This window comes from Eurytemora carolleeae, unplaced genomic scaffold (assembly GCF_000591075.1).
Source record: "Eurytemora carolleeae unplaced genomic scaffold, Eaff_2.0 scaffold454, whole genome shotgun sequence".
Lineage (NCBI taxonomy): Eukaryota > Metazoa > Arthropoda > Copepoda > Calanoida > Temoridae > Eurytemora > Eurytemora carolleeae.
The window spans coordinates 229,501-243,554 of NW_019396451.1; the positions used below are offsets into that span (position 1 = coordinate 229,501).

The window sequence follows — 14,054 nt, forward strand, 5'->3', positions numbered from 1 at the left end:
CGTATGCAGCTAGTCAAAACATAAACAAACAAAATGTGCACATAGCAGACGAAACTCTTACAGATTAAAGCTTTCTCAGCAGGTATCACTATACTAAATCTAAGACTTATTTAAAAAGACGATATCGAATTCGTCACTGAATTCCCATGTTTATTGGGACACCCTGTATAATGTAAAATTAGCTGTATAAATTATAACACTGTCCTAAAAAGTTTCGATTGGTTCCCAGATTTTCTCAAACAAATTTAGGATATTTCTAGAATATTTTTTCTCAATTTAAATAAGAATTAAAATGAAATTTAATTTATATTTTATTTCTGCTTAGTTAGAAAACTTATAAAATCTAAAAATAACCATCAAGACTATAGTGCATGAGCAATAGCTAGATTCGTTTACAGAAACTTTTAATATTTTCAGACTTTTAAAAGTTTTTACAACAATATGAGAAGGGCCCAACGATTAAAAATTGTATTCTGTAGAAGTTTGCTTTTATCAAACATACAAAAAACCAAAAATTTTCATTTTAAAAACGCCAAAACGATCATTTTAAGACGATCTTTTTTGCCTTATATTTTCTTTAAGGGTAACAAATTTGCATGTTTGATAAAAGCAAACCTCTACAGAATACAATTTTAAAATGCAGGAACCTTCTCATATTGTTTATTGAACTATTTAAAATCATAACTTGAGTCTGAAAGTCGTCTTCCAATTTCACCGTTTTATCCCTGCAAGAAAACCCGGACTGCATGTAGTGTACAGCTGTAGTTAAGCCAGCTCCTTGGTGTTAAAAATAGAATATTAGTAGAATATTATGATTATTATTATTATTATTATTATAAAACTGTGCGGAATTGAAACTATCTGTTTCCTTTTACTCGCACTCGCATCTCCCTATAACTATAAACTATAAACTCTGGAATCGTCACATTTTTAAAGTTTCAGGTCGTCTTTGCGGTCTCCTCCTTGTTGACTACCCTGCATATCGATGACACTTTTGGGGAAATATTTTCATTAATATTAAAGATACAAATTATATATTTCAAAGCTAAGCTGTTTTAGCTAGAAACAGTAAAGACGACTTGTATTCTACCTGTGTTATGCCTCTAAATAATTAATAAATCTAAACAGTTCTGATTTATATCAGGTTTATGCGTTTTATTATAGTGGTAGGCGATTATATCAATATAATAAAGACGACTTTCAGTTTCAGTTTTAATTTACATCAATCATTTACACAGAATGGATGCACAAAAACATGGAAACAAATAAAAAAGTCGTCTTCATTATATTGATATAATCGCCTACCACAGTAGTTACTTACATTTTAATTATAAATATACACAGCACATGAATAATTATTTGTTAACACACATGCTGTGGCTCTGTGGTATACAGGATTACCATTAAAATATAAATAACTTGTTTAATTCTTTTGTAAGCATAGAGAAGCATCAAGGCATTAAATAAGAGTATTCAAGACAGAAGACTTGAATTTAACTTGGAATTGTCATATTTAAAGAGTTTCAGGTTGTCTCTATAGTTTCGTTCTTTTTGGTGAACCCTGTATAATCTAAATACACTAATGTTTTTAGTTCTAAAGAGGAGTTAAGTGTATCTTGCAGTTTTGTTAACACACAAGAAAGACGATCTTTCTATTTCAATTTTGATTTTTACCAAATGTTCAATCAGCAGAGACACAAAAACATGTCAACCAAAAGAAGTTGTAAATGAACATTTTCTCTCTATGTTTGCTTGTAGTTCAAAAAAACCCTTGTTAGGGCTCAAAACATTATTTATAAAAGTCGTCTTTATTGTATTGATATAATCGCCGACCGTTGAGTTTTGAAATATAACAGATTCATCATGTAATTAAGTAAATTTTTTAAGTATAAAATAAGCCTTAAATCTTTGTGGTAGTGTTACTGTTGTCTTGAATCATTATATTTTGAAGATCTTAGCTTATCTTGGCATTTGGCCTTGGTCTATAATACATCTGGTCAGGATAATTAGATACTTAGATAATTATACGTATTGAAAATTACATATCTGATACATCAAAAATTTAGAGGTAGGGGGGGGTGGTGGGTAATGTATCTTGATGTATCCCCTCAAAATAATAATATATTAACATTGTTTGAACAATTGCAGTTTTCTTTAAAGGGGCTGTAAGCGTAATTTTGAGTTACTCTCCATAAAAAGATGGCAATGTCCAATTTCCATCGGTACTCTTAAAAAGGTGTGTCCAATTAAGTATGGTTAGATAAAAATGTTTAAAAACAGATTAATACTACTGAAATGACTTGTGCATTTCTACTGCATGAAAACATAAAGGAATTGACCAATTTTAAAGCCTAGAAAAACTACAGTAGCTTCCACATCATTTATTAGAGAAAAGTTTCAAGGGTACAGTTGTGAATTGGGTATTGCAATTTTTGCATTTGAGGGTTAATTGAAATTACGCTGAACCAATCTGAATCGAACATATCCAGTAAAAGAGAATAAGTACTGTTACTCAAATCTCACAGAGTATTTGATAGGTCGGGTTGACTGAAAGCGTAATTTTTAGTGACCCTCCATACAAAGATGCCTGATATAAAATGATATCCTTGAAACCGTAATCTTGTTACAAATGTGGTAGATACCATTGTTTTTTTTTACCATTCTTAAAAGCAAGAAATTCGCAAGTCACTTTCCCATAGAAACTGCAAATGAAAATATATCGTTTAAAGAATTAAAAACAATGAAATCTAATTCATATTTGATCATACAAAGCTATTAAGGGTACAGGCTGTATTGTAATCAGGCATTGTCAGCATTGCCTGCAGGGTCACTTAGAATACATGCCAATTACAGTCCCTTTAAAAGTGAGGTTGTTTGATGATGTTTTCATCTGTGAAAAGGGTTTCATCAAATGAGTTTAGATATCTATCTATCATATTCACATCATCGATATCTTTATCATCATAGATATCTATCATATTCACATCATCGATATCTTTAGCATCATAGATATCTCTCATATTCACTTCATCGATATCAAGGAACAATTCTTCCCGTTCCTTTTCGTTTATTGACTCATTCTTCATTTCTAGCTTCGTCTTCTTAGGAGCTGACGAAGCGTTTCTCATTCTTTCAAACATTCTAAACAAAGTACAGTCATAATCTCAAACAATCGGAATAATCAAGGTCGTCCATCTTCAATCACTACATGGCTATTTTTAAATAAGGAGATTGAAAATGAAATCTGTAACAAAAATCAAAATAACATGGTGAGATTTTATATCTATAATTTCAATTTTGGGGGGTCATAGAAGTTCAGTCAAATTGTATTGCTTCAATATAATTTGTTTGCCATTAGGAAAACTTAATTTTATATAAAAACAGAACTCAGAGCTGATATCAATTGTTATCAAATGTTGTTAAAATTATGTTAAATTATGTTAATACAATTTAAATATAATCTCAAAATATTGATAACACGCAGTAAATCTATTAAATCTTTACTTAATATTGTGATTGCGTGAGTGACGTTGAAATACATTAAACACAGGAATCCATGATTGCACTACACCCCAAAGATAAATGCAAAGAAAGTTATTTCAAAAGTGTACTGCAGTGAACTGTCTCTGGGCGGTAATGTTCACACAAAACGGATGTTACCGCCTGACATGGGATCCATTTTTCACATAAAAAAATCAATGAAATATTCTGGTCGTAGGAAACTATTATGTGAATTATCAAAATTATCAAATGTAATGCTTTTAACCTCCTCGGATACTAAACGAACACGGATGCATCTATTCTTGTTTACAAATTCCGCCCAAAGAGAACTGGTTTCAATATTTACGCAGAGTATTAACGACCGCAATTTACTTTCCTTGCATTACACCCTTGCTACACCCCGTCCCGGAGTTATCCAGAGCCCACGATTTTCAAGCTTAGGCTCGGGTCCTAATTCACTCAACATGACAGCTTGTGTCACGTAATTGACGCTGCAAGATCTTTGTTTAGTCAACGTTTAGTCTTCTTCTCATAAAACCCGGAATGCGCCAATTCCTGGCATCCTGCCATGAAAATCCGCAAATAGAATATTAAACCGGTTTTTTGAACTCAACTTTGTGGAAAATAAATTGCAGCTTGAATCCGAAAGCTCAAGCTATAAATAAGGCCCAACGACAGCTTAGACCTGAGTTGTATTTTCTTGAATTTTTTAAAATCACCGGCTCAGGATATCATTACATATATATAACAATGTACTCTGTAATGTCTGTCAAGCTAAAACGGTTTAAGCGTATCGGATATATCTAAACATTAAGTACTCAGGGTTTGGTTTCAAATACCCAAAATTAAACCAATTCTCTTTAGAATATATAACTTTTATTTAATAAAGACAAATTTTTATTTGTGGAACTCTAGGGTGTCTCACGAAACATGACAGTCAGTGAAAAGTTTTAAATGTCTTCTTCCATACACTGCATTAGATATTGAAAACTTTTTGCTGCTTATTTTGTTTAAAAATCTTTTATTCAAATATATTTTGCAATCAATTTTAGCGTAAGAAGACTTCGATACATTATTTTTTATTGTTCTCTTTGGTATCAAACAACGTAACAAATTATGGAAGAGCACATTTTAAACCATTCACTAACTGTCATGTTTCGTGGGACACCCTGTATGATCTGGCGACACCAAGATGTCTGATTTTGGTGCCTATAGAATATAAATAGTTTATTGTTCGTCACATTTATTTAGTTGCGCATTTATTTCTAAATTTAAAACTTAAGTTCTAAAAGTCCTATTTCAGTTGTAGTGCATTGATGTTAGGACAGTATGTATAGAGTTCTGTATGCATCAATGATTGATTTTAATATCTCTTGATAATATGGACGTTTTAAAAGGACTAGGTGTATAGAGTTCTGTATGCATCAATGATTGATTTTAATATCTCTTGATAATATGGACGTTTTAAAAGGACTAGGTGTATAGAGTTCTGTATGCATCAATGATTTATTTTAATATCTCTTGATAATAAGGACGTTTTAAAAGTCTTCGGAAAGATTGGATTAGATAAGATAAAGACATCGGCCCTAATGGTATTTTGCTTACAATACAAATATAGAAACAAACCCGGTCTTCCTCTCCTCAATAAAATTTAAGTTATTTTTATGGGTTTTAAACCATCTTAGCTCTTCCTTTGGCTTTACAACTTGAAAGCGTTTTTGAACTACAAGAACAAAGAGTTTCACACGAAACCAATCTTGATGAAAAGTACAAATAAAAAGATAAACAATTTATTTATCAATTGGTAAAAATAATTTGATTCCAAAATGGGCAGAAGAAAATTTTAAAGTTTTTTTCTTAACCCTGATCAAGTCCAATACAGATCTTTTTATGATTTTGTCATTAGTTGATATATGGCATTTAGTTATACCTCGGACTTCATTGATTAGACTGTCAGGGAGGTTTTTTTTTTATAAAAATTGAAGAAGAACCTGCAATTCATACTTGCAATACATATCTGCAATTCATACCTGCAAATTGCAATTCATACTTGCCTTTCATACCTGCAATTCATACTTGCAATTCATACCTGCAAAGCATATTTGCTTTTTATATCTGCAATGCATACTTGCTTTTCATACCTGCAATTTGCATACTTGCTTTTCATACCTGCAATTCATACTTGTAATTCATACCTACAATTTATAATTGGAATTCATACCAGAAATCCATTATTACAATTCATACCTGCAATTCATTATTACAATTCATACATGCAATTCATTATTACAATTTATACTTGCAATTATTACTTGCAATTTATAAAAATTGAAGAAGTACCTGCAATTTATAGTTGCAACTCGTACCTGCAATTCATACTTGCAATACATACCTGCAATTCATGCTTGCAATTCATACTTGCTATTCATACCTGCAATTCATACTTGCTTTTCATACCTACAATGCAATTCATACTTGCAATTCATATCTATAATTTATAATTGCAATTTATACCGGCAATTTATTATTAAAATGCATACCTGCAATTCATACTTGCAATTCATACCTGCAATTCATACTTGCAATACATACCTGCAATTCATTATTACAATTCATACCTGCAATTATTAGCTGCAATTTCATCCATTTCTTTAGAGAACACGTATTTGTTTACCAGAAAATCAAAACGATCAAATCTAAAGAATATATGTTATAGTTATATGGGACGGGTATATATATATTATAGTTATGGGACGGGTATATATACATATATAGTTATATGGGACAGGTATCATGCGTGTGAAACAGTTTTTGTTGTACTTTATTTTTGATCAACATTTCATTTTTATCTGAAACAAACTAGAAAACATAAAAATCCTCACAAAAACTTTTTCGAACTAAATAATGCCTAATAAAATTACATAAATAGATAAACTTACTTTTCTTCCTTTTCACGCTGCCACTCAACCTTTGAAGAATCTGTTTGCTTTTTTTGCCTTGTAATGCTTCTATGGGAAGAGGTGGATGGAAAACTTGTTTCTTTTCCGTTTGATGAAAAAGATTGAGAGGAAATTCTTGAAAAATTCTCCTCAAATATAATATTTAACTTGGATTCATTCTCCTGATTGATTTGGCTGAATTGGTTCCCTGCAATGAATTGGTTTCCTCCGATGAATTGGTTCCCTCCGTTGAATTGGTTCCCTCCGATGAATGGATTCCCTCCGATGAACTTATCTTCTTGGGAAGGATTTCCTTGGCTGATCTGATTTTCTCCATTGATTGGATTACCTTGCCTGCTTTGATTTTTTTGATTGATCTGATCTTCTTGATTGATTGGATTGATTTTATTGGCGGTAGAAGAATGAAAGTGGATAACAGACATCGTGGCTTGTAAGGAAGTTTTCTACATGACTCAGAAAACTCTGTTCAGCTATTCAGAATTCCACATCTATAAAGCCTCTTCCACTCTGAAAAACAAATGAGTTTAAGTTTAACTTTTAACAAAATTCAATGGAAAAATGTTGTTTTTTGAATATTTAGATTTCTTTAGAATATTCAATGGTTGACTGAAATTCTTATTATCAATTGTTTTATCTTTGCCAATTAAAATTTTTTTTTATTCTTCTTGTTCTTATGCTTCTTCTATCTATACCTAAAGTGTTTCTTCTTCTTGTGCTACTTCTATCTATACCCAGAGTGTTTCTTCTTCTTGTACTTCTTCTATCTATACCCAGAGTGTTTCTTCTTCTTGTGCTACTTCTATGCATAACTAAAGTGTTTCTTCTTCTTGTGCTTCTTCTATCTATACCTAAAGTGTTTCTTCTTCTTGTACTTCTTCTATCTATACCTAAAGTGTTTCTTCTTCTTGTACTTCTTCTATCTATACCTAAAGTGTTTCTTCTTCTTGTGCTACTTCTATGCAAAACTAAAGTGTTTCTTCTTCTTGTGCTACTTCTATCTATACCCAGAGTGTTTCTTCTTGTTGTGCTACTTCTATGCATACCTAAAGTGTTTCTTCTTCTTTTGCTACTTCTATGCAAAACTAAAGTGTTTCTTCTTCTTGTGCTACTTCTATCTATACCCAGAGTGTTTCTTCTTCTTGTGCTACTTCTATGCATACCTAAAGTGTTTCTTCTTCTTGTGCTACTTCTATCTATACCCAGAGTGTTTCTTCTTGTTGTGCTACTTCTATGCATAACTAAAGTGTTTCTTCTTCTTGTGCTTCTTCTATCTATACCTAAAGTGTTTCTTCTTCTTGTACTTCTTCTATCTATACCTAAAGTGTTTCTTCTTCTTGTACTTCTTCTATCTATACCTAAAGTGTTTCTTCTTCTTGTACTTCTTCTATCTATACCTAAAGTGTTTCTTCTTCTTGTACTTCTTCTATCTATACCTAAAGTGTTTCTTCTTCTTGTACTTCTTCTATCTATACCTAAAGTGTTTCTTCTTCTTGTACTTCTTCTATCTATACCTAAAGTGTTTCTTCTTCTTGTACTTCTTCTATCTATACCTAGAGTGTTTCTTCTTCTTGTTCTTTCTATACCTATAGTGTTTCTTCTTCTTGTTCTATCCATACCTAGAGTATTTTTCTTGTTATATCTTTACCTAAATTCTTCTTCTTCTTGTTCTAAACCTAGTAGAATTCTTCTTGTTATATCTACACTTAGAGACTTTCTATATATATCTAGAGTATGCTTCTTGTTCTATCTATACCTAGCTGAATTCTTCTTGTTCTATCTATACCTAGCAGAATTCTTCTTGTTCTATCTATACCTAAAGTATGCTTTTTGATCATACCTAGTGTAAACCCGTGTTACCTTGCGGGTCCGGATCTTGTATATAACTGGTAGAAGGATAGGATGGATTGATGGTGGGTTCCCTGGATACAAAATAGAACCATAATAATATTGTATCTTTGGACCGAATACGTATGACAGGATGTATGTCGGATACTCTGGTATCTATACAGTTGGAAAAATTTATTGAAAGCTTTTACTAAATTTTAAACGCAGTTTGTGATAATATTAATAATAATTTTTAAAGGGAGTGTTCGCAAAAATGAAAGGGGGTATAGGCTTAATGCGATAAAAAAGGGCTTTTGATCGCTACTAATCTTACTTTTGTCTGTTGCGTCTATAAGGAGAAAATTGTTAAAAGCGACAAATACCGAAGAACGTAGTGTCCATACAAATTCAGAAAGATGCAACATACGACTTAGACCGTGAAAAAATCTATTTAATTTCAAACAAATCATTCAGATATTACAACCGATAGTCATCGATTATCTTTCGCCACATTTGTATATAGTTGATTTTTCATAGCCGGTCACTCCATTTAAATACGATTAATCCGAACAATTTTAAAAGGACTGTAAGCGTAAATATAGGTGAACCTCCATGCAAAGTTGGCAATGAACGATTTTACAAACCTTGAAACCTTTATCTTTATGAAATGCGGCAGATTTAGTGTTTTTCTTGGTATAAAAGGGTTTAATTAATTTACGTTTTCCAGCAGTAGAAATGAGCAATTCGTTTTTGCAAATCATGTCTAATTTATAATTGATCAGTTTATAATTGATCAGTTGGGTGCTCATGTATTTCTACTAAACTAAACTAAACTAAATCTGAATGGCAACTACCCTTACTACCTAAACTACCGTTTGTTTTTATAGAAACACCACCCCCACCCTGAATCTGTAGAAACAAGTTTAAAACAATTCAGCTTCAAGGGTGGGGGTGGGGTTTTTCTAAAAACAGACGGTAGTTGGGGCAGGTAATGTAGTTAAACCCAACAACCCCAACTATCGTCAAATTCTGCTTTAAAGGTGGGGGTGGGTCTTTCTAAAAACAGACGGTAGTTGGGGTAGTTGCCATTCAGATTCTGCTTCAAAGGTGGGGTAAAGGGTGGGGGTGGGGTCTCTCTAAAAACAGATGGTAGTTGGGGTAGTAAGGGTAGTTGCCATTTAGATTCAGCTTCAAGGGTAGGGGCGGGGTCTCTCTAAAAACAGACCGTTATAGTTGGGGTAGTTAGGGTAGTTGCCATTTAGATTTAGCTTTAAGGGTGGGGTAACTACCCTTACTACCCCAACTACCCTCTGTTAATATGAAATTATTAAAAAACATATTTTAGGACTATTGTCGTTTTGAACGTTAGTTCTTAATAAACATTTATTCCAAACTAACGTTGGTTCAATCATTGTTTAGTTCAATTGATATGACACCATCAACACCAGATATCAAAACCGGGGTTTCAAAAGTTAAAGAGTACATCTTAACATGACAAGCTGATTGGTTAAATTTTTCACTTCTTTCTTGGATATCGAATTTAAAATAATCTTGGGTTAAGTAAAACCAGGAGTTTAAGCATTAATCTTGATATCCACCATCTAGTAATTATCGATAGAATGGAGGAAAAGATGGATATTTTTGATCTTACAGTGAGCTTACGTCCCATTGGAAACAAATATCAAAAATGCCAACACTCAAAAGATGAAAAAGTATGAACATTTTATCACAGATATAACAACTAGGGATGTGTCTGTTTACCCTTTTGAAATCGGCTCAAGAGGATGTATCTCACCGTCAAATGAAGCAAATCTGAAGAAACTGCACAAGTTCTGCAAACCCAGTGCTAGTTTCTTAAAGCAATATGCGAAACTCTTTTAAGCCTTACAGTGCTGTCATCATACCATATTTTTAGAAAACGAAAAACACGAGACTGGGACCAAGAAACTCCATTTCTGAAAACCATCTCTGAATAACTAAACTATACTCATGCTAATAGTCTTGTAGTTATGGCACCTGTTTTTTGGCAAACCCTGTCAATCATAATATTAATAATAATAATAATAATAATAATCATAATAACAATAATAATAATGATAAATGTATTTCAAACTAGATTGGTTATTACATTACATTTTATGGTCAAGGTATATATATAGTAGTCGAAAAATTAAAATCTTTTACAGTATTTATACATAAATTTAGAGTCTTTCTCTAGTTTGAGGACTGATAGAGTCTAGAGACTGTTTGAGTTAGCCATCTGATTAAATAGTTTTTTGGTTGATCCTTTCATGAAGCGATGAGAACAAGATAGTTGTGAAGAATGGTTAGTGATTCCTCGAGTGCAGGTGAACTACGGCAATACAAATATTCATTAAATTACAGTATGAGTCTGGAGCATAGATAAATAAATAAACATAGATAGCTTATGTACGCAAAATCACCAAGAATTGTACAGTCCACGAACTCATACTTCCAGGGGTCAAAGTGTACTTCAATGATAAGCGGGGTGGTTTGGTGTTTTAATGGATTTCATAATAGAGTGTAAAATTACTCCGGGAATGGAACTATTTAAACAACAAAATTTCACTGAGCAATACATCATATTGACGAGAACTAAAGAAGGACATGAGAAGGACTAAACTAACTTAAATTTCTCTCTGCAGAAGTCATGTACACCACAAGTACTCAATGACATAAGAACAGCCAATGTTCACAACCGACCTAGTTAATCTTCTATATATAAATTTGGCTTGTCTGTTTGTCTGTCTGTCTGGGTGTTTGTTTGTTTGTTTGTATCCAATAAACGTCAAAACGGCTGAACCGATCGGGCCCAAATTTTTTGTGGGACATCTAGGGACTCCAGGGAAGGTTTATGAATCATCAAAATTTCAAATATTTGTCTCCATCAAAATTCGATCGTCATTAAATTTTTAAAAATTTTGAAAATCCGCGAAATTTTTTGTGAAAATCCGCGAATTATTTTTGTTTTGTTTTACGATGTACACAAAGAGAACATGTTCACAATTAATTTAGGAGATGGGCGCGAAGCGCCCTCTAAGGCTAGAAAGAAGGGCGCGAAGCGCCTTGAATGTCTAGTCTTTAAAATAGGAATATCTTTAAAACATCCCTGTACATTTATATCTTTCAAGATGAAAAATGTCGTCTTATGCGCAATCTATCTTTATCTATGGTCTGGAGGATCTGGAGCAGCAGTCACAGAACAATAATTTACATTTTACGGGAATCAGAACAAATAATATTGATACAAGAAATAATTTTATATGAAATTAAATGGTCGGCACCTTTTTCAGAGAATTTCTATTTGTTAAGACTTTCAGAAATTGGATTCAGGAATTCCATTTACTGGGCAAAATGAAGGATGTAAGATTGCGCAGGGACGATTTTTTGCAAATCTGTAAACAATGTTATTTGTTCTCAGAGAATTAGACTTTTTAAACATGCTTTCAAATCAGGAGGGAAGTTTATTGTGAACAAAAGAATGCATAAACAACTTGCAGTTTAAGTCAAACAAATCGTTAAACTTCAGGATATTTAATTTCTTAAATATTGGACCAGTGTGGGAATTGTATTTGCTTTTGTCCATATTTCTTATATATTTAATTTTTGATGGTTGAACACCTCCCCAGGCTAATAAACCAAACTCAATTTGTGGTCTAAACAACCCATTATAAAGGTTTACCAAGGTTTTAGTTGGAAAAATGTTCTTTAATCTTGATATTTGCAATGAGGCAAGATTGATTTTACTCTTAACTTTGTTTCTATGGGTATTCCTGGAAAGATTTGGTCAATATTCACCCCTACAAATTTAAACAATTTAGTTGGGCAGTCAATTCCTATTCTATCTATAATTTCCCCACCTATTGATAACGAAGAATTATTTAGATTTTATATTGTTTAATGTAATTTTGCTTTAGACTGTGAATCGAACATTGTCAGCTCTGCATGGAGGATCGCTTGAAATTACGCTTAAAAAGTCTATTTCAGGTGGAATAATTGTTGTGTGATCATGAGAAGTAAGATTTACAAATAGATAACCCAGGCGGCATGCATAAAATTACATACCCTGTGGTATAAATAAATTAACACTGAATTGTTTCTTTACGACTTTTTTCACCTAAATGGGAGATTCTTAGTAATTGAAAGAAATAACGCTGCCTAGTAAATACATACCTAAACATTAACTAATTATTTTAAGCGTTAAAGGGACTCCCTATGTACGTTTGAAAGGCTCTCAATTTAAAGAGTTACTCTGCAGTAAATCTGTGTCAAAACAAATGAATTGAGTTTTTGCCACAAACTAAAATCTTCTGATTCCAATATCTTTGCAATCTTATGGTGCAAACCTTTGATACTTCAAATTTAGATTTTTTTATCTATAAGTATTAATAGTTAAAAATATCTAAGGTCTACGACATTGGGTTACAAAGATATAGAGATTAGAAAATCAGAGTTTGTGGCAAAAGCTCAACTCCTTTGGTGAAGTAGTCATAGTTTTCGATTGTCAGTTGTCTAAAATGATGACTTGCAGAATTTTGTACGCATAGGCAAGGAAGAAAAATGTAAGAATTCATAAATTTAAGAATTCATAACGATGCCTTCCTCATCGTAACTCCGAATTCCGAAATATGTTTTAAAGGAACACCGTTGTCAATTAGGTTAGAAGCGGGATGGACTTGATAACTTGAAAGGAGTTGTTAACCATATTCTATATATTCATTTATTTGAAAATAGTTGCACGTTCAATTCACAATGGTATTCAGCCTGCACACCTTTTTTGAGCAAAAATGATGCTCTTTTGCTCTTTATACAATGCTAAAAAATAGCAACGTTTAAATGTCGTTCGATCTACGATCATCCCTAGCTTTCAAAATCGTTTCCTATCTTAAAATGTATTTGTTGTGTTCATCAATTAACAATTTTCAGTTAACTATATCGTTATTTATCGTTTAGGTTGTTAAAGATGTTTCATCGTCAGCAATAATAAATAATTAATATTATATTATAATTATTATTATATTAATATTAATATTATTATAATAATATAAAACATTTTTTTTCCATTTAAAGTTCATAGTTTGTTAACTTATCTTCTTTCAACTTTCTCAAAAAATGATAGCTTTTAAAAAACTATCGTTTTCAAAAACTATCGTTTTTTTAAAGTCAAAAATGAGTGGTTCCATTTTTAAAAAAAAATAAAAACGAAACAAAAAACTATATTTTTTATCGTTTTCAAAAACTATGAACAACCCAAATTGTGACTGCATAATTGCTGTGTTACATGTTCATGTCAAATCATGACTTTGACCGTCTTCCTTCTAATTCCACAATTTTAGAACTTTTTTTTTTATTATTTTTGTTAATGGTTAGTAGAAATCTTTGCCATTAAAGGGACTGTAAGCATACTTTCATGGGACAATCCATGCAAGTTAAGTTTAAGTTTTTCTCTGATACAAAATAATGAAAAGAAAAAAAAAGGATTTGTTAACTTATTTATGTTTATGTAAACTTTTTTTCAAGAAGAAATTGTGCGGAATGTAATAAAATCAAACTTATAAAGAAAATTTTGAAACAATATTCTGTGGAGTCTAAATTAAAAGTTAAAATAAATTATATAAAAACGATGTTCATCTCTAGTAAGGACTTAAATCCTGGCATATATGTCAAGTAAACCTAAATTATGATCTTTTTTTACGTCGCTTAACAGTTAACACCCATATTTATGTCGCCAATATATACACTGTATAT

The 14,054-nt window shown here is 31.8% G+C and overlaps 2 protein-coding genes across 3 annotated transcripts; both read right to left on the bottom strand.

The window, feature by feature from the left end:
* Nucleotides 1-846: 846 nt before the first annotated feature.
* Nucleotides 847-8,397, bottom strand: LOC111703545 (uncharacterized). 2 transcript variants are annotated; one of them, XM_023475510.1, is made up of 4 exons: nucleotides 8,319-8,397; nucleotides 6,441-6,968; nucleotides 6,120-6,197; nucleotides 847-3,141 (listed from the first exon to the last, which is right to left on the bottom strand). In XM_023475510.1, exons 2-4 carry the CDS (start codon nucleotides 6,881-6,883, stop codon nucleotides 2,859-2,861), a joined length of 804 nt encoding a protein of 267 aa, XP_023331278.1. In that variant the 5' UTR covers nucleotides 6,884-6,968; nucleotides 8,319-8,397; the 3' UTR covers nucleotides 847-2,858. The 2 variants fall into 2 exon arrangements, with proteins under 2 accessions (XP_023331278.1, XP_023331277.1); XM_023475509.1 differs by having other exon boundaries at nucleotides 8,299-8,333.
* LOC111703541 (ribosomally synthesized cyclic peptide ustiloxin B precursosr-like) lies at nucleotides 6,928-8,075 on the bottom strand. Its single transcript, XM_023475504.1, has 2 exons — nucleotides 7,310-8,075; nucleotides 6,928-6,968 (listed from the first exon to the last, which is right to left on the bottom strand). The coding sequence occupies exons 1-2, from the start codon at nucleotides 8,073-8,075 to the stop codon at nucleotides 6,928-6,930; spliced, it is 807 nt and encodes a 268-aa protein (XP_023331272.1).
* Nucleotides 8,398-14,054: the final 5,657 nt, after the last annotated feature.

Excerpts from the sequence above, each read along its gene's own strand:
- LOC111703545 (XM_023475510.1), bottom strand. The coding sequence starts at position 6,883 with ATGTCTGTTATCCACTTTCATTCTTCTACCGCCAATAAAATCAATCCA. Across the intron at positions 6,198-6,440 it reads CAGCGTGAAAAGGAAGAAAA|ATTTGATCGTTTTGATTTTC; the intron begins GTAAGTTTATCT and ends TATATTCTTTAG. Across the intron at positions 3,142-6,119 it reads ATTGCAGCTAATAATTGCAG|AATGTTTGAAAGAATGAGAA; the intron begins GTATGAATTGTA and ends TACTTTGTTTAG.
- LOC111703541 (XM_023475504.1), bottom strand. The coding sequence starts at position 8,075 with ATGGATAGAACAAGAAGAAGAAACACTATAGGTATAGAAAGAACAAGA. Across the intron at positions 6,969-7,309 it reads AAGAAGAAGAAACACTTTAG|AGTGGAAGAGGCTTTATAGA; the intron begins GTATAGATAGAA and ends TTTGTTTTTCAG.